General features: G+C 37.2%; 1 protein-coding gene across 3 annotated transcripts in view; it reads left to right on the top strand.

The window, feature by feature from the left end:
- LOC122794421 (low density lipoprotein receptor adapter protein 1-like) overlaps positions 1-21037 on the top strand; it is a 1120082-nt gene that overhangs the window by 872127 nt on the left and 226918 nt on the right. For all 3 annotated transcript variants that reach the window (XM_044062793.1, XM_044062791.1, XM_044062792.1), the window contains exon 5: positions 17210-17282. In XM_044062793.1, coding sequence (XP_043918728.1) covers positions 17210-17282 — 73 coding nt within the window. The remainder of the gene's footprint in view (positions 1-17209; positions 17283-21037) is intronic.

Below are 21037 nucleotides of genomic sequence, written 5' to 3'. Positions count from 1 at the left end.
GTACTTACCACACAACATGCTAGAACAGTATAAAAGAGTTCTGTGCCTTTTAAAGGAAGTGGATACAGGGTGGGTGGTAGGTGGATGTGCTGCTTACTTAGTATGAGTTGCTTACTTAGTAGAGAGTTTTTGAGAACAAGTGCTGTGCTTATAATATAATGGCCGTAGCCTGATTATACTAAGAGAGTAGAGCTCTTAAGGAAAATTTGAAGAAGACTTGACCAGAGAGAAGAAGTTTAACCTTCTCATTATATTTTACTTTTTTAGAATGTTTACTGCACAGCTGATTCAGAAAAATGCTTGCTTTATGTTGAGATGCTGATACATTTAATATTGATAATATATAAATATTTTTTTCCAATTTCTCATTTTCTTTTATTTATATATATATATATATATATATATATATATATATATATATTTATGTGTATATATATATATATATATATATATATATATATATATATATATACAATTTTTTACACAGTTGTCATGATATCATTCACTGTTCTGGCACACTTAACTTTGACTGGGATTCCTTCTACAGCCAGCATGCATGAATTTTTATTAGTGGTTTAATAGAATAAGTAATCCCATGAGCTACTATAGTGGTTGTGGTATTAAAGATTGAGTGATACCTGTACTATACTGTAAATTGTATCTAATAAGTTCAAACACAGCATTTTGCCTTTGTTTAAATGAAAGTGGCCATGGATTAAAAGCTGTTTGCAACCCCACCTACTGATGAAAGTACACCATGTACAAAAAACACATGCACACTCCTACACACATTCCTTTAAGTACTTAAAAATACATCTCTTGTAAATACTGAGTTCTTATCTTCCAGATAAAAAGGATACCAGACTTATTCTTGTGACATTTTAGAAATATGATCTACGATGTACTGATTGTTAGTCTTGACCATCCGCACTCAAATCCCACTAAAGATTAGCATTTTATTGTTCAAAGTTTAACAGTGTATGGTCTTTTAATATTTTGCCCACACAATCAGAATTGATGACTCATAGCAGGATGAATACACACTGTAATTTACAAAAAAACTGAGACTATGAAAGAACAGAAGATCACAAACAGAAGTCTGTAGTTTCCCCTTGTGATCTGTAAACAAAAACTGTCACCCCATTAAGACAAATGTTGTCTGAATAACAATAGTGCTGAGGGAAGGGTTTTGTAAAATAAGGTGTAGGGCTAGGTTTATGGTCTAAGGTATAGTATAGGTTAAAATTAACACACATTAGTAAGGTGGGACGAGGAACACTGTAATTTACTATGAGGCAGGCGGATAAGATTTCAATTAAAAATAGAATTGAATCTGGTGTGGAAGGTTATATAAAGGTATAAGCTCTACCTAATTAATTAGTCCATTAACCAGATCTACTAATGGAACATAACTAAATTGCCTGCTAATGATAAATCATTTACTAAGTCCAGTAAAACAACTGCTTTCAATCATTTAATTATGTCAGCATGTTGGGAATTATACTCCAATTCTCTTATGTAAGACCACAAGTTATTAACTATACAGGCAAATCTTGATGTACAATTCAATAAAAAACAAGTAGGCACCTTCATATAGCTAACTCAGTGTTTGCAAGAGTGTACCAAAGCTTCACAAAGCCGTTTGGTGATGACGTCAGTGTTTCCTGTTGTCATGGGAACCTAGCTGAAGTGAAAAAACAGCACGGAATACATGCGTAGCAAAGTGAAGCGCTTATGAGTCTTTATTATTGTAAAGCTTCATATCTCCCTCCCAGCTGTGTGATCTTCCCCCTCCCTTTTTTCACTATTCAAATAAATAAGCAATTAAACAAGGGGGAAGCAGTCCGAAATCTGGACAACTGCAAATCAGAAGGAAAGTACTAAAGTCATCTTAGACCACAATTACCAAATGCATAAACATAACAGAAAAGCCCTCAGCCACCAAGCAACCACAGCACTAACCCTCACATCACACTGTCTCAAACAAAGCATAAAACATCACTGAGACCATCTAAGCAGCCAAATATCATAACTGTTTCTATGCATTATCATCTCTTCCCTCTTCCAGCGTTCTCAGCATCTAGTTGCAAAATCAGTCGGACTGTTACCAAAACATATCTGTGATTACAGTCAGTACACATGGTATTCAGATGAATCACCAGATACCTAAATACAGTAAACATTGGAAGAGGGTCGCATAAGCTCCAACAAACTTATGCCTACCAGGAAGCTATTGAAACATAACTGGGGGTAAAGCAGTAACGGCAAAGTGATGTATTGCCATTTTAACTATACAAGCCAGCTGGAATAAGCAAAACAAGCCAGTTGGGACATATCCTATAGGGAAGTTATTGTAAAATTAAAGAAGGCAAGACTAACAAAGCACTAGGAATAAGATGGTATCACTATGGAATTATATAAAATCTTTCCCCAAAACGATAACATCCCTACTCCATAAAACTTTAATAGAAATGCAAACAAATGCAATAATGTCACCCTCTTGGAAATACTCTTTAATTACTCCAATTCTAAAAGAGGATAAAACATCAAATCTATGCACCTCATATAGACCTATATCACTACTGAATAATGATTACAAGATAATCATGTCAATTTTAGCTGATAGAATTAAAATACCTTTATCTAAAACAATCAATGACCAAACAGGATTTATATTCAATAGACACACACATGACAATATCAAAAGGATACTTACTCTTATAGATTATGTAAATAAAGAAAATAAAGATATACTTATAGTAGGTTTAGACATAGAAAAAGCTTTTGGCTCTCCAAATTAAGATTATTTATTTAGAATACTGTCACTATTTGACATTCCCCCTTGTTTCATTCACTTACTAAAAACATATATATAAACAATTTAGCCTATGTTAAATTAGGCCCATTCACATCAGAATCTATTCATATAACAAAAGGCACTAAGCAAGGATGCCCTATGTTGCCCATTCTTTTTGCTCTAGCCATTGAAGTATTTGCAGAACCAGTACATAATAACCTAAAATAAAAGGAGTGGATGTTTGCAATCAATGTAATTCTAAAATAATGCTTTTGCTGATGACATATTACTAACCTTAATTAATTCTAAAGAGTCCTTGGATGAGTTAGAAGTGGTGACTGAGAAATTTTACTTCATCTCAGGTCTTCATTTCAATAAGTCGGAAATCTAAATTTTTATTCTTAACCAAAAAGAAAGAAGTACAGGTTAAAGAAAATCATATTATAGGTGAACAAAAATCCACTCTAAAGTACTTAGGAATAGTCTTATGTAAAGATCTAAATGAGATAACATCAGTAAACTAAATAATATAATTAACACAATGAAAATTTGTATTGATAGTTGGAATAAAATATTAACTTTTGAAGACAGACTTCAATTAATAAAAATGGTTTTATTACCTAAGATTTTGTATGTGGCTACAGCTATTCAATTGCTTCCCAATAGATATATGACTCAAAGAAATTAATTCAGCTTTCTTGAAATTTTTATGGTTCCCTAAGAGAAATAGAATTGCCTTAGCACATCATGTTAGACCATGGAAGCTAGGAGGATTAAACTTTCCAGATATAGAAACATATATAAAGGCATCCATATCCAAAACTATTATAGACTGGATAAATCCCAATCATTTGGCCAGTTGGAAAGAACTACTAACTGTTATATCAGTAAATGAGTTTACTATTTTAAATAAGTTTCTAATATTACATAAAGCTAATAAACTTTGGTACCTAATAAGTACCTGCATGCAATATACTATAGCAGAATCTATTAAACCATATCTGATTAATTGCTATATTAATTCATTTAGGAAATTAATAAATGCTAATATGGACTTGAAACTTTAGATTGATCTCCTAATACCTTTCACCATAACAAGAGATTATCCTTACAAAATATATAGAGTAATAATTACTTCTTGGGAACAAAACAATTTTTTCTGTTAGCTGCAGTGCATAAAAGAGTTAAAACTTTTAGACATTCAAGAGATAAAAATAACATATAAAATCCAATCACAGGATTGGTTGACTCTACAAAACACTGTAATGTATTCCCAAGATTTATGTTGAATAAGTAATAGTTATTCTTGTAAAGCTATGCCGAATTTTATAAATCACTTATACGAAATTATATATAACCACAATAAAGAAAATAGTATATCCTTCCTATATAAAGAACCAATAAACTATAAAACTATACATACAGCTTCTTATTGCAAATATATTTTGAAAGGTTATTCACTACAACTGAATGAAAAAATTAAAGTAAATATTCTGTTATCAGTTAAATACGCCTCTCATACACAATATTGGAAAATCTTTAACTGGAAATACATACACAGAGCTTATTTAACTGGAAATACATACAAAGAGCTTTTTTAACCCCAGATAAAATTATCAAGTTCAGTTCTTCCACAAATGGGATATGTTGGAGATGTGAGCAGATACACAGAGCAGATTGGAATCATAGGTTTTATGATTTTTACTAAAATCAAAACATATTGGGATGGAATTAATACATTTTTGCTGGTTTTGTTTAATGATTCCTTCATTTTATCTAAAACACTGATCCTCTTGAATGTGAAAGAAGGTTCACGTCTGAATAAAACAAATATGTATCTCTTATGAACAATACTTGCAATCTCAAGGAAATGTATAACCCAGAAGTTGGAACTCAAACACAGCACCAACTTTGGAAGATCTTTACACCTTATTGAAGAGCTCAATTTTGATGGAAATGAGAATTAAGGAACTAAGGTGTTTTCCAAGATCATTGATTAACAATCCATGGAAAAAAAGTTTTGTCATTGATTGATACTTTACACCAATGAAGAGTCATCCTCCGATAAGCAGACTATTATATTTATGTACTATTTGTTTTCATTTGTAACTATTATTGATGTCAGGCTGATGTATGTATTGTATATAGTTATTTAGAATGTCACTTATAAAATGTTATGAAATTATACATAATTTCCTGAAATAAAAATTTTTTGAGAAAAAGAAAATCAAAATGTTTACAGGAACTATGCAACAAAACAAAAGAATATCTGGTGTTCATAATATCATATTGTATTCAGAGTTTTACACAATATGCTGCTGCAAAATATGTAGAAGCAAAATAGAAAGTGCAGAGTATCTCTTCTGAGCTGATCCACTGTGTATTATTTGTCCACTTATTTTACTTTGGTCACACATTTTTCTGTCCATCTGTCTGTTTGTCTGTCTCTCTGAGACAGGCTCTTAATAATTGTTGCACAGTTTACAATCATCTACATGCTTTGCTAGGTATTGGCTCTCTGCCTGCAGGTCTGACAAGTAAAAATATCAAAAATTAGAGGTTCCAGCACTGATCACGTCATACTTGGTGATGGGTCACCTACAACTTTAATGCGCAAGTTCTGTCTTTTAGCTAGTTTGCTAACCATGCTACAACATCTGGGTCAGTTTTTAAAGCATTTAACTTTTTTGTATGAGGTCAACATGGGGATTGACGTCAAAGGCATTAGCCATCCCTGAAATGTCTTTCATTTTTCCCTTATTAATTAATGTAGCCAAAAAAAGTATCTTAAAAAATTCCATTCCCAAGCTTATTCACTTCTCTTTCTTAAAGTATAAATTTTATATACTATTATCGGTCCACTGCCCACAGCAGTATATGGTTGCGGGCTAACAGTAAACAAAGTGTACCTACTACAATACAGACTGCCCTGAATGAGTTGTAGCCTAATCACAACATTCTGTTACTTCTACTTAGGTAAACCCTCAAGGTACCACTGGCTATGGGCTTCTACTACTGCTGCTGCTATAACTGCTTTGTCTGTGTTTTCTTCTTCTTCAGCTAGGTTCATCACGTCTACTCCTAAATTTCCCCTGATAAGCATACATCTCAACCTCTTAGCAGAAGAAATCTGTACAAAGCCAAAAGTAATGAGGGGGCAAAAGGCTCAAAAACAGAAACAAATTTTAAATATTGCTCATATAAACTTAGAAGGCTGCTACAAAAAAAAGATTTTGTGTTAGTATGCATTTTCTGAAGGGTATGAACTCTGAAACTTAAATGTACATCATTTAGTAAACTCATTCCTCACTGATCTGCAAGAAAACCATACGTTTTATGAGGAACAGACCAAACACATGAGGTAAAAATCTGGACATTCTGCGAAAACTGGACAGTTGAGAGCTATGCTGATAAGTCTAAGAGGGTGTTTGATTCCAGATGCTTCTGCTGTCACCAAGAAAGTTCAGAGAAACATTTGTTCTAGTACTTACTATTTCCAAAAAAAGCTCCAAATCTTTTTCTTCTCCCTCTGCATGTTTGGTTTATTTGTCGGAGGGACAGACAGAGGATTCTATGACAAGCAGAAAGTATGTGAATGATAATCAAAAAAGAAATGGTCATGTGTGCAGCACCTACAGAGGAGAGCATTGTATCAAATCTGGACATGGGGTCCTCAGGCACAGCTGTGGTATCTTTTACATTCATCTTCTTTCTTTATGTTATAAATAAGTAATAATAAAATAAAAGAAATGTGGAAAATCACACATAATTTGAATGATAGTCTATGCTGCTGTCTAGTTAAGTTATGTCTAAGGCTGAAGCTGATTGTGGGAGGAGCTGCTGACTATGTTTATTTTTGTGGGAAAATAAAACAGTTTAAGGTTTTCCTCAGAAAGCTATCTTGAAGAACCTGCACAACGTAATACAGAACTGTGTCAGAAAAGAAGAAATCCTGCCCATTTGTGTTTTTCCTGTTGTGATAATAAACAGTGTTTCTAGAGATGAACACCCGTTCTATTCATTTGAGCACTTGGTTTCTTGCATCTACTCTTTCACTGGCAGTTGTGATGTACGAAATGACATTTTGTTAAAGCATGTCCTTTAACTAATTAGATTAATTTACTATTAGTTTATATTAGATTATACTGTATTGTTTTATGGAAAAGTCCACAATGACTGATATCCAAGGCAAGGAAAATAACCAGGGATAGCACTCATTCTGCTTACACGCTGTTCTCACATTTAGCATCAGGAAGGCGTTTTTAATGCATACATTGCAAAACCATGAGATTCAGAAACAGCTTCTTTCTACTAGCCACCAGGTTACTGATCTCTAGGAACAGTACCCTTTCCACTGGACATTAAGGCAGAAATCCAACAATACTCAAAAGTCTCTATAATGCAATATGTAACAAGGTCTTACCCACATCCAGACAGCAAAGTCAGCAGTAATCAAACTGAACTGTCTTTCTGTGCGATATAAATGTTGGCCTTAAATCAATCACTTAAGTGCAATTTTTCCAGTGAAAATGAGCTAATAACCTAGTAATGAGTGACAATCTGTTAAATCAGTACAATAATGCAAATTGTTTATTATTGTTGTGTGTCATCTGTGTCAACAGAATTTTCTGTATTATCGTCTTGTTAAATGTAGTCTATGTATTGTATGCACACTGAGTCTGAAGAAAAGTAATTTTGTTCGGTTTGCACTTGTGTGAATCGAAGTGACAATAAAGTTTACTTTGACTTTGACTTTATCCCCAGAATACTGACTTCCTACAGATAATCGCTGGTATGGTCAAAATCCCCAAACAGTACAATTAACTCATTCCTTGAATCAAGACTGTAGTCATCAAGAAAGCAGAATGACTGCATGTCCTGTAAGAGTACACATCTTTACTGGAGGCATCCCTATATTCCTGAAATGTGTGTACTTGTCAGTGCTTTCAAAGTCTAATTTCTGATGTCTTGGTACAGGTACACACCTAATACTAAGCCAACAAGACTACAACTGCCCATAGTACTAAAACATATTCAAACGCAACTTCTAAAATTCATCAGTGACAACCTACTGTCCCCCATATAATATGTATTTTGCCCACCTAATAGTACGTCCACAGCCTGCCTTAGTTTCATTACCAACATAAATCACAGCAGAAGTATAGTCGACCTGACATTGCAGTATTCTCTAACCTGCCCAAAGTATTTGACACGGTCTCACATACTCTGCTGATTCAAAAACGTGCCATACTGAGAATGGATTAATTACCACTCTCCTGCTTCAGAAGCTACATGTCCAAGAGATCACAAGCTATAAAATGTCACAGATACTTTCCTCTCCTTTCTTCCTGTCTCAGTAGAAATACTCCAGGGAGTCAGTTCTCTGACACACCTTTTAACGTATTCATTAATGATCTACACAAAGCCAGTAAAATGCCAATATTTTGTATTATAGAAGTAACTCTGCACTCATCTGCATAGTGCAAAGCCTTGATGAGCTTTAAAAACTTACCGGGGAATATCTCATCTCCACTGAAGCTTGCCTGTCCATCTCCTGACTGTTCTTGAATCCCAAAAAATCTAAAATAATCATATTTACCAGAAACATCTACCTAAGCTGAAAACAATCTTCATCCTGACCTCCTCAAACAGCACAAACATTGAACTGGTATCCTGTACTAAGCTGCTAGATGTTGCTGTTGATGAATAACTAAAATGTGACTACCATATAGAATAAGCAGCTAGGAAAACCCTGTAAAAGAAAGGCTCTCTGTAGAGAGAATCTCCTTATTTACAGTCTCTGCAAGAAAACACATTGCCACAATCTTCCATCTACACTGCTTGTGTACTGATTAACCTACAAGCCTCACAATCCAACCTCCTTGAGCAATATTATAATAAAGTCACAAAATGGGCTACCAACTTACCTTATAAGGGACACCACTTTCTTGCTATTAAAAGGCTTTCATCACTAAAATTGGCATACTCACAGTTACTAACCACACACAAAGGCATCTATAAATCTGAACAATGCCAAATCCTAAGCAATATTTCCACTGTTACTCCCCAGGTAGACAGCTCTGCTCCAATAACAAGCTAATTTTCAATATAACTCCATGTAATAATTTAGCTGGTGAATCTGTGTTCTCCTGTTATGTATCTAGACCATGGAACTTCTTGCCTCTACTACGTAGACAAAAATGACAATAACAAACTTTTCAAACTTAAACTGAAACAACATTTGCTGCATACATGTCTCTGTTCCTGTTCCACAGCAGGATATTCCTGCACAGTTTCTGCTTTGCAGTCGGCTTTTCTTCCCTCACACGATGACTTATAAAACCATTATATTTACCATACATCTCCTCTTCTTTTCCCTATTTTAACTCTTACTAATACTCCAGACTCAAAATGCCTCTTGCACACCTTATTCTATCTTGTATTATTATGTTATTCTACTATAGGAAAATGATTGTAACTTTTTTCTTTTTTGTTTATTTTGTCTTTTTTTCATATTGATGCATGGAGCTTTTCTCCCTGGGCCTGCACTGAAAGACTTTTTTCACACAATAGGACTATTCCATTAAACACGTTAATAAATAAATAAATCTACAAACTGACACGATTTGCTAAGCATACATAGTGAAATATTTACTATATAATGTACAAAGCTGCAGTTATTAAGGAATGTTTGCAAAAAATTATGAAAATGTAGGGTCGGTATCAGTTTGTCGAATAGTCTGTTTAGTGAATGACTGTTCGTTGAAGCCACTTAAGTGAAATGTCATTTTAGCGAACGATTGTTTCAACGAATTTTTTCACAGGAAAAAAAACTAGTGGGCCAGCTACTGACCATAACAAACACTACACATTTTAAAACTCAACAAAGTGTGGGGCTTCGCTCCCCAACTGAATATGCCAACTTTAAGATTGCACTACAATGGGGAAAGGGGCAAATTCCCAATGATGGCCAAAAACTTCCTTTCCCTGTGAAAAAATTTGCTGAAACAATTGTTTGCTAAAATGACGTTTCAATTAAGTGAGTTCGATGAATAGTCATTCGCTGAACTGGATCTTCAATAAAGTGATATAGACCCGAAAATATATTTTCTGTATGTATATCAATAACAGAAAATGGTGTATGCTACTGCAAATGGAGTGTGATACTTCAATTTTTTCAGTGGTGTTTGAAAGCAGTGAGTTTTATTAAAAATGAAATTAAAACATGTTGGATAACATGAAGATATTCTAACATATAAATGCAGTTTCAACTCTTAGCTATATTTTCATAGCTGCATTAACTCTTAAAAGCTGCGTGACCTACAGGTGAACAAATTGTACCAAATTATACAAAACATTAAGGCACACAAGGTTGCTATTGATATTTGCTATCCAGTTTCCTTCCATATCCCAAAGACATGCTGTAGGTGGATTGGACACTCTAAATTGGCCCTAGGTGTGACTGCGTGCGTGTGTGTGTGTGTGTGTGTGTGTGTGTGTGTGTGTGTGTGTGTGTGTGTGCGTGTGTGCCTTCTGTGGAAGGCTGGCAACTCAGCACTGTAAAACTCCACTGCCAATCATGAGCGGACAGGTGATCCGCTGTGGCGACCCCTAACCGGGAAAAGCCGAAAGAAGAATACACAGGGGATTATAAATTAATAATATTTTAAAACCTTTGAAAATGTTATATGCGTAATTTGCACAGATTCTCAAATATCACAGAACAGCACTACAATAACCATGTGTGTTGTATATCATTGGAAAGATCTTGAGTAGCTGAGTAGTTCTCCTACTAATGTATTGGATCTACTCTGTACACTAAAGCAGCTATAACCTTTTGTTTGATTTTTATTATTATTATTTTTGAAAAAAAACATATTTTTGTCTTCCATGAATCTAGAATATAAAATCAGCATCTATAGACAGACCTTTGATACTAATACCAGGGTGTACACATCATCTGCCTCACATTTTTAACTCACATAATTTATCGGATATTGTAGACTTTATGAAGTGGATTTCAGCAGAATATTTTATAGAAAAGCTCTTGGGAAATAAAAGGTTTCATTAGAAGGCTTAGAAGACTTCATGAAGCAATAGGATTACTTATCTGTCTGCTGCTCTGACCTGTAAAGGGTTAAACAGGCTTTTATTGATTAGGTGCTCCAAACAAGTAACTTCTTCCGTTTGCATTACAACAAATTGCACAATACTAATGACCTAGGTTACAAGTCTACACTGTGCTGCTAGCATTTGATCTTTTGCTACCTTTTTGTACACAATCATTGATAGCTGAATAAGGACTATAGATTTTAACACAATCCACTTGTCTTTCAATACTGGTAACTTTTTTTATTTCCTTAATCAGATAATGCATGGGATGCCTGAACTCTACATCTCTAACCTTCTTGCACTTGGAATCCTTAGACAATGCCTAAATTGTTGTATATATGCCAGTATGCTGAGCTTTGCCACTTAAATACCTCACACAGCTTCATAACATTGTCCTTCCTTAGACTATAGCTACCTGATTAAAACTCACTTTTCGAGTTTCCAGTGTGTAACAATACAATCCTCTCTGCTCCTATCCACCATAATGCCAGCATTTGCATAACCCTGAAATAATTATCATTACATAGAACTGTTTCTGTGATAGAGCAGACAAATAAAGAGATGGTGGAACCATTACCCTTATACAAGAGGAAACTTATTTCACCCCTACCATGTTTACAACCAGTAAGTCAAAATCTGGTAAAAGCCTTTAATGGATTATAATTCATATCATCCTCAAAGGCTATGCCTAGATCTTTCATGCTTCTGATTATATTCTCCTACCAACCTGTTATTCAGAATACCTTGCTGGATATTGTAAATATGACCAAACAGAACAACCTTATTATTACTGATGATTTTAATTACAACTGTGAAGGAAGAATCAAAACTACCCTTAATGAATCCTGTATGTCCGACACCATACTCATTTGCTTGCTTTAATGACCTGACTAAATAAGGCATCCAAAAATCTCATCCATTATTGATCTTATCATCACCATCATCTCAGATAAAATAAAAAACCTCTGTATACTCTGACCATAAGAAAGCTACCACTGCCCACTCCACAATGAATGGTCTTTCAAAGCAATGACACATCCCCCCCTACTATAAATTAAACCATGCTTTTATCAGAAACTTCCCTCAATAAAATACAACAGGAATTGCAACTCACTGGCTGATCCCTCCTGTATAAATACATTGACTGTACTGCTATTCTCTTAACATTTGACAATATTCTCTACCCTATTCAGAATAGATTATTTCCACTACAACAGGTCATATAAGAAACTCTAATATGCTTGGATAAACACAACCCTTGAACAAAAGACTAGAGACAGAGAAAGAGCATGTTAAGTATGGAAATTTAATCTAAACAATATGCCATTCAAAAACTATCAGCGACTATGAAAAAATCCCAGATGAATGGCAATCAACGCCGAACAAATATACTTCAGGTATATCCAACATATGCAGATAGTTACACAAAAATAACCCGGAACAAATATAAAGCAAATGAACACCCCAGGAGCTTCCCCAGACTTAATAATCAAACTATACATTTTCAGCAAGATCCCAATAATCTTATCCAGCTGACTTTAACCTCTCTATCACCTCAGTCTTCTTAAATAGTTTTTTGCTTCTCACAACAGGCCACTAGCTACCACCTGGGCCTTTCTTCATTCACTGTGGTCTTTTGGGCTCCACCTTATGGCCTTTCTCTGACCCATGCTGTGGGCCAAAGAAGTGAACAATGTACCTGGTGCAGTCATATTGCTGCACAGAAGTGTTGTTCTTGTATGACGTAACCACCATTTCCAGCATGCACCTGTAAATTTGCAGGGAGGACATGCATCACGGACATGTTGGCGTATCATTCAACATTCACAGTAACATATCCAGTGTTCCCGATCTTTATCTCAAGGTAGCACACCCTATACATCCCCAACCTATTCAAGGGTTTGACCTTAAGATGTGAATGCCCATGTGACCATCATGCAAAGTCATTCCTGAACTTGCCTCAGATGCCTGAGCCACTAACTGTACTCATATCACCTGGACCATAGACAGAGCTTTATCCATCTACGCCATGGCAATGCCTGCCTTTTCAAATATTTTTATCTCACACTCCACCGACATCTGACATTCCCTATCATAATGTACTTGGAAAAAATGTACTATGATCCCAACACTGGGAGATGAAGAGATTTGTTTAAACTAGAGACAAAACTCTCCATATATAAAATGTTTAGTGACCACCTGTTTGCCTACAACAGAACTTGCACCAAGGTGCTAACCTGCTTAGCCTCCAATCTCTCCTGTTCTACTGGATATGTATCTTGACCCACCATACTACAAACAGAGTTACTAGGTACCAGTCCAAAGGAAAGTACTTTGTAACTTAACTGATAAATTCATCTTTAAAGTAAAAACAGAACATACTGGAGACATCCTCATAACTGGTGACTCGGTGACTAGCCATCTTGCTTATGCAGTTACTGAACTTAATAAGGAATGAGTCCAGTTTCCTACTTTCTTAGCACTAAGATTATGGACATTACTCATGCTGTTAAGCACATCCATGCTTCTAATTATGCAAATGTACATGTAAGACTCATTCACAATGTATGCTCCTTTCTTCCTCTGATCCAGACTGATATGTCTGATAACGTAGTTACCTTCACCCAGGTTGGGAAATCTTTTACATTTCTCAAGATCCTTCCTTTACCAAAGGTATACAAATAAAGTTATTGGCTTCAGCTATAGTTTCAGGTCATGCCCTTATTCTTGGGGATTTGGCGCTTGTCTACCTGAAAGGAGATATGTCAGGCCCAGACTTAAAAGGGATGAGCGACACCTCTCCTGAAGAGATAAAGGCATTGAATAAGCTTTTTTATTCTTCCCAGTGCTTTTTGTAGGTGTGGTTAGTGTGGTCAGATTAACTACTTAATGGACACCCCAAATTAAACTCAGCAGATATTTTTTATTTATTATTATTACTATTCTGTTCCTTAGCTGTCAACCTTAATTTATTCAGAGTCTCAGAAGAAAATCAGAATGCCATCAGAAATATGTAACAGCATAGTTTGTGTAATATCATAACTTTGTGTGTGGAGAACCATGAAGTATCTGCAAATGACCCCTTAAGGCCATTAGGTATAGCTAAATAATCCATTTATGTTGTACTGACAAGTTCAGAAAAATGGCAGAACTTGGCATGTATAGTGCGGTGTGGGTTTGCTGTCCTGAGTACATCAGTTGAGACTTAAAAATTAAAAAGCCATGGGTGTTTAGAAGCATTATGGCTGAAACACGAGTGTGTCATTAAGGGTTCATAGGTTCATAGGTAGATACTAGGCTATTGGCCCTGGAGCCTATATAAGCCTAGCCAAAAAGGTTCCCTGGCTTTTGCCACCCAAGAAAATTATTTTCCTGTGCCCCTGTCAAGCAGTGCTGCAGAAGTGATCCCTGAGGTGAATTTTCTATTTCCCATCCAGTTGTCAAGGTTTTTCTTAAAGAGGGCCAATAAGGAGCTTTGCTTGACATGAATGGGTAGTTTGTTCCAGAGTATGGGAAGTCTCTGGGACAGAAATCTATCCCTCCAACATGTTCTGTTTATTGTGATGACTGGAGCGTGTGGTTTAGAGAGATTGGGATTTCTTTAAGTGCAGGATATCCAACAGCTCTGTGTTTGACATAAAACTGTATGTTAGGCAGAGATTGCCTCTGAGAAGGCGATATGCGAAAGAGTAGAGCTGGAGTTTTTTGAGACGGTCTGCGTATGGCATCTCTTTGAGGCCGGTAATCCTCTTAGTGAGGTATTTCTGTAGCCTTTCCAATTGTTGTAGGTGTCTTGTGAGATGCATGCCAAATGGGGCATTTTACTCTATAATGGGTCTGATGAGGGATGAGTAGAGAGGAACAATGACCTCCTTTTTACTAGAGGAGAACCCTTTTGTGTTGAGTACATTTGTATATATCCCATAGGCTTCCACTACATGAGGTTAAAGGTATTACACTATTACACAGCAAAGCTTAGCAGGGTCTTTCTTGAAGATTTTGCTGAATTTTTTCATCGTTTGGTTTATACACACACACACACACACACACACACACACACACACACACACACACACAATATATGGGTGTGGAGCGAAGCATCTGCAAAGGTTGTCTTTTAAATTAATGTCACCTTTTGTAAATCTGATGGATTCGTCGGATGAAAAGTCTGACATCCCTTTTATTGCTTGTGGCTCTGCATTGACTTCTCGTAGTGGGTCTCATATTCTTCTTTACTTTGAGTATCTATAGACATAGATTTTTGTGTTATAGTTAACTAATTTCATTAATTGTTAGTGTTCGTTTTTATTTATTCATTTGATAACTTGTAAGAGAACTGATTATAGTAAACCCTTTTTAGCCACGACCTAGTCCACAAGGGCAATGGTATTCAAAATATATATGGACACTTTACAGTAGCTAATCAACTATATTTTAGGGAGGTTGGGTGAAACTTGACCACGTTGAGAAAACCCATATATAGACACTGGGAGAAAATGCAAACTGTACCTCTGCTGTGACAAGAGACCAAGAATGAACCCCAGACCCCAAAGCTGTGAGGCAAACATCTTATTCACTGAGAAGCAGTATTACCCAGTCTGATCGGGTTGCATACCATTCGTGTAGTGCTCAGTTGATTGAAGGATTTCTAGTGCCAGAAGTGGTCAAATGCATGCTTTTTCCACTGCTGGAAGAGTCAAATCATGAAAATGGAGAGAATGTTGAAACTTTTGTTTATAACGAAAGTTTGGAAGTTTGGATGTTGGGGTGGAATGTATGTCTGTGTGTGTGTGTGTGTGTGTGTGTGTGTGTGTGTGTGTGTGTGTGTGTGTGTGTGTGTGTATGCAAACATTTACAGATTAGTTTTTTTTATTGTTTCCCCTTGCTTCATCATACAGCACCCTACCCCATTGTGTCTTGTCCTTGTCCAATGCCCTTGGACTTTTTCTGTGTAGGCTGGGACCAGTGCAGATCCTAAGGGCATCCTGTTGGCCTGACCATCTCAGCATCTGCAGGGAGATTATTCTTTTTATTCTCTACCCCATTTCCCCCTTCCTCTGTGGTCTTATGTTTGTATCCGGAGGGTGGGCATAAAATGGGGACTTGGTGATATATCTCCCCCTCCACAGCATCTTAGTCATTGCCCCCACACTAGTATCTTTTAGGACTATACCTCTTCTCTGCAAAATCTCAGCCTCCAACATGAATCATGCGGGGGGAGCACCCTCAAGACCACTCTACTCTGTAACGGTAACACCCATCCCTCTCCTGCCACTCCATCAGTCACCTTAACTGCTATTCAGAACTTTACTTGTGGATGTGTTGGTGTGTGTGTGTGTGTGTGTGTGTGTGTGTGTGTGTGTGTGTGTGTGTGTGTGTGTGTGTGTGTGTGTGTGTGTGTGTGTGCATGAGTACCTTGTTTAGTGGAACTGTTACCGACATGGTGTTTACTACCCTAATGAGTAGGGTTACTAGCATGTGAGGGATGGGGTTGGAACACATTACTTTAGTGTGCAGGGTGTGAAGCCTGTCCCCGTGCACCACATTAGTCAAGTGATCATAAGTGATAACTTAACCCTACCTCTGCCCCTGGGGCTGTGTTTTTCTATTACTCAATTTAAGCACAACTTAGACCAGTGGATGCAGAATAGGAAATTTACACCAGGCCTGGTTTCCATGTTCCTTATGGGCAGAGGCTGCTTATAAATGCCTGGACCTCATTGTTCTATTTGGATACAAGACATTGTCATTCCTTTGGGAAAACTTGGCTAAGCTTAGAAAGGAACACCTGGTTTGATATTCTAGCAGAAATCTATGAATCTAGGACTCTAACAGTGTGCCTGCAAGTTGGTAGTCTTGTATTTATTAATTGTTTGTGACGTTTGTGACACTGCTCGGAAAATTATGCCATTTGGTTTTGTTTTGTTTTATGATAGCTATTAGCTAATCAGATTGTTTTTGTTTTGTCGATGTGCTTGCAGTGATGTAATGTATTCTGCTGTAAGTGCAATCAACAATTAGTAACATACTTGTTTGAGCATACCAATGTCCATAGATGACTCTTGGACAAGTACCTTGTATATTTAGTTTGTTGTACAGAATTACATCTATCAGATTCAGACTAAGAAATTTTAAATATAATTTAATCCTATTTTGCACTGACATTCCAAGATACTTTTTTGTTTCTTATAGTACAGATATAATAACTGGACACTATTCTGCTGTGTTTTTCCTATTCCAGAATATACGGAGATGTGCCTTGTGACACAGGTGCTAATGAATTATCTCTATTTTCTGCAGGCTCAGGCTGTAACACTGACAGTCGCACAGGCCTTCAAAATTGCACTGGACCTTTGGGAGACAGCACAGGAAGGTATGACTGTAAGCAGGTACAGTAGTGCTGAAATACCTATTCTGATGGCACTGGAAGGTACGACTGTAAGCAGGTACAGTAGTACTGAAATACCCATTCTGATGGCATACGAAGGTATGACTGTAAGCATGTAAAGTAGTACTGAAATACACATTCTGATGGCACAGGAAGGTGTGACTGTAAGCAGGCACAGTAGTACTGAAATACCCATTCTGATGGCACAGGAAGGTGTGACTGTAAGCAGGTACAGTAGCACTGAAATGCCCATTCTGATGCCACAGGAAGATGTGACTGTACGCAGGTACAGTAGTACTGAAATACCCATTTTGATGGTGTAGGAAGGTGTGACTGTAAGCAGGTACAGTAGTACTGAAATACCCATTCTGATGGCACAGGAAGTTGTGACTGTAAGCAGGTACAGTAGTACTGAAACACCTATTCTGATGGTACAGGAAGGTGTGACTATAAGCAGGTACAGTAGTACTAAAATACCCATTCTGATGGCATAGGAAGGTGTGACTGTAAGAAGGTACAGTAGTACTGAAATGCCCATTCTGATGCCACAGGAAGATGTGACTGTACGCAGGTACAGTAGTACTGAAATACCCATTCTGATGGCACAGGAAGGTGTGACTGTAAGCAGGTACAGTAGTACTGAAATACCCATTCTGATGGTACATGAAGGTGTGACTGTAAGCAGGTACAGTAGTACTGAAATACCCATTCTGATGACACAGGAAGGTGTGGCTTTAAGCAGGTACAGTAGTATTGAAACACCCATTCTGATGGCAGAGGAAGGTGGGACTGTAAGCAGGTAAAGTAGTACTGAAATACCCATTCTGATGGCACAGGAAGTTGTGACTGTAAGCAGGTACAGTAGTACTGAAACACCTATTCTGATGGCACAGGAAGGTGTCACTGTAATCAGGTACAGTAGTACTGAAATACCCATTCTGATGGCATAGGAAGGTGTGACTGTAAGCAGGTACAGTAGTACTGAAATACCCATTCTGATGGCACAGGAAGATGTGACTGTAAGCAGGTACAGTAGTACTGAAATACCCATTTTGATGGCAAAGGAAGGCGTGACAGTAAGCAGGAACAGTAGTACTGAAATACCCATTCTGATGGCATAGGAAGGTGTGACTGTAAGCAGGTACAGTAGTACTGAAATACCCATTTTGATGGCACAGGAAGTTGTGATTGTAAGAAGGTACAGTAGGAAAGAAACACCTATTCTGATGGCACAGGAAGGTGTCACTGTAATCAGGTACAGTAGTACTCAAATACCCATTCTGATGGCACAGGAAGGTGTGACTGTAAGCAGGTACAGTAGTACTAAAATACCCATTCTGATGGTACAGGAAGGTGTGACTATAAGCAGGTACAGTAGTACTAAAATACCCATTCTGATGGCATAGGAAGGTGTGACTGTAAGAAGGTACAGTAGTACTGAAATGCCCATTCTGATGCCACAGGAAGATGTGACTGTACGCAGGTACAGTAGTACTGAAATACCAGTCGCCTTCTCCTGCCTCGAGGTATGCCAACAAGGTTATTGTTATTGTTGCTGTTTTTTACTGAGAAACTTGTCTAGATGAAAATTACTGAAAAAGACTTTAATCTATAATACTGTGCTTAGTTTGAACTTGTTTATATGACACGTGCATTGTGTATCACTATAATCCTGTGCTTAGTTTAAACTTGTTAGTAAGAATCGCGCAATGTGTATCACTCTAGCGTTAGCGTGTTTTAGATTAGAATAAGCTACATCTGTAATCATAGTGGTGTTTCTTGGAAGCGCTTAGTTAAACTTGCTTGTAGAAACGTACATTCTGTATTATACTAGCGTTAGCGTGCTTTACATCTGTTCAAGCGTACCTCTTGTACTCATACCTGTGTTTATAGTAGCGCTGTTAAATATCTGAATATAAACTCATCCCTGCATGTTAATTAAATAAAGCAGGCTGAGGGTTGTGCATGTAGTTAAGAAATGTACCTTTGTAGAAGTAGCCCTGGTGCTTGAAGTTGTTTGTTTGAACTATAAACTGTGATAGATTTTCTGTTAAAACTGACACTGCTTAGCTAATACCAAGTGTAATAATTTATCTCCTAGGTGTCTGTCCCTTACACATGAAAGAGTAGCCCAATAGTGCTAGATACCGAAAGAGGAAGAATATAATTGTGGTGCGAATGCACATCCTGCTCCCGGTTCTCAGCCCTATTAAATAACATCCCAAGGAAGAAAGGGTAATAACTATACCCTGGTCGTGGTTTTCTTTGGCTTTATACCTATCATAGACGATTCTGGGCAGGCAGAATAGCAGTACTTGCATATAGGAAAAAGTACTATCCCACCCATACTGAATCCTTGCCTTTTCTTAAAATTTAGGCAACAGAATTAAGTAAAAGTAGTCTCTATTGCTCACCTTAAGCATAGGATCTCTAGGACCCTGAAAGCTCTTAGTTGGTGTATCCCCGCTCCGCTTCGCCCTCGCTGCGCTCGGGCTCGCTTCGCTCCCCTCCCTGCCCCCTTATCCCACCCGGCCCCACTATCTCTACTTTTATTTGACCATAAACCACTCCCCTCTTAGCCCTAAGCCAATTGCAATCATTCAATTATCTAACCTATCTCCTCCCTCAACTTCACCTAACTGCCTCTATTACAGTACCACTTCCAGGTCCTATATACCCTGTTAGATTAATCCTACACTTAAAATGGGTAAAGTAGTGAATCTTGTTATTCCACTTCTATTGCCTCTTTTAATCACTCTTTACCACTTGTCAATGTATGAAGACCAAAAACTCAAGGGATCCCACTACCCAAAGGACCAAACCTGTAATGTCCTACAATATCCCTTGAAAGAGACCTCTTCTGTACGCTACATAGATACCCTAAGCAAAAAAAGCCTATATCTTACCCAACCATACACAAAGGCAACAATATCTAAACGTGGACTAAAGGTACTATACAAGCTCCAAAGACTCCTATTCCATTTGAAGAAATGTATCACCAAAGATGGTGATATACATCTGAACCCAGGCCCATCCACTCATCCTGACTCAGCCTCTTTAGTGTTAGCCCAAAGATCAGCTAGCTCCCTCCTTATCTTCCATCTTAACCTTAGAAGCCTTAACAACAAGGTTCATAATCTTCATGCCTTGTTAGCCATGCATCTCCCCGACATTATGTGTCTTACAGAAACCTGGCTCAAACCAGTCACAAAGGATGAAGAGATCCTTCCACCTGGGTATAATATTCTCAGGATAGAGGGGGGAAAAAAAGGGGGGGGGGGCATAGCTGTCATGTTTAAAAGTACCCTTAATATCATCCTGAATCCTATCCAGCCACCTAAAATAGTGAATGCAGAATTAATTGCCCTAAAAATATGCTTAAATAACCAAAAAAGTATCAATCTTATTGTAGTTTACATTCCGCCAGGGAATAATTTAGAAACTATGGAGATAATACTAAATTGGATTGCATGCAAATTACCCTCAGGAGACCATTGTACTAGGAGATGTTAACATTGACTGGGCCCAATGCTCGCACAGACCAACCCATGCCTATTAATCTACGGCTTCTCCCAAAATATTGTCTCACCTACAAGAATAGGAACTGCTCTCCAAAAGAAAGTATAATTGATTGGATACTTACTAATAAAGAAGGACACAAATATACAACTGGGACCTCCCGAATGATCTCAGTGACCACCACGTCACCTCGTAATAAGAAACAAATTGACCAACATAAA

This window comes from Protopterus annectens, chromosome 2.part1 (assembly GCF_019279795.1).
Source record: "Protopterus annectens isolate FY-2018-M chromosome 2.part1, PAN1.0, whole genome shotgun sequence".
NCBI lineage: Eukaryota > Metazoa > Chordata > Ceratodontiformes > Protopteridae > Protopterus > Protopterus annectens.
This window is presented reverse-complemented; position numbering and strand designations above follow the sequence as displayed.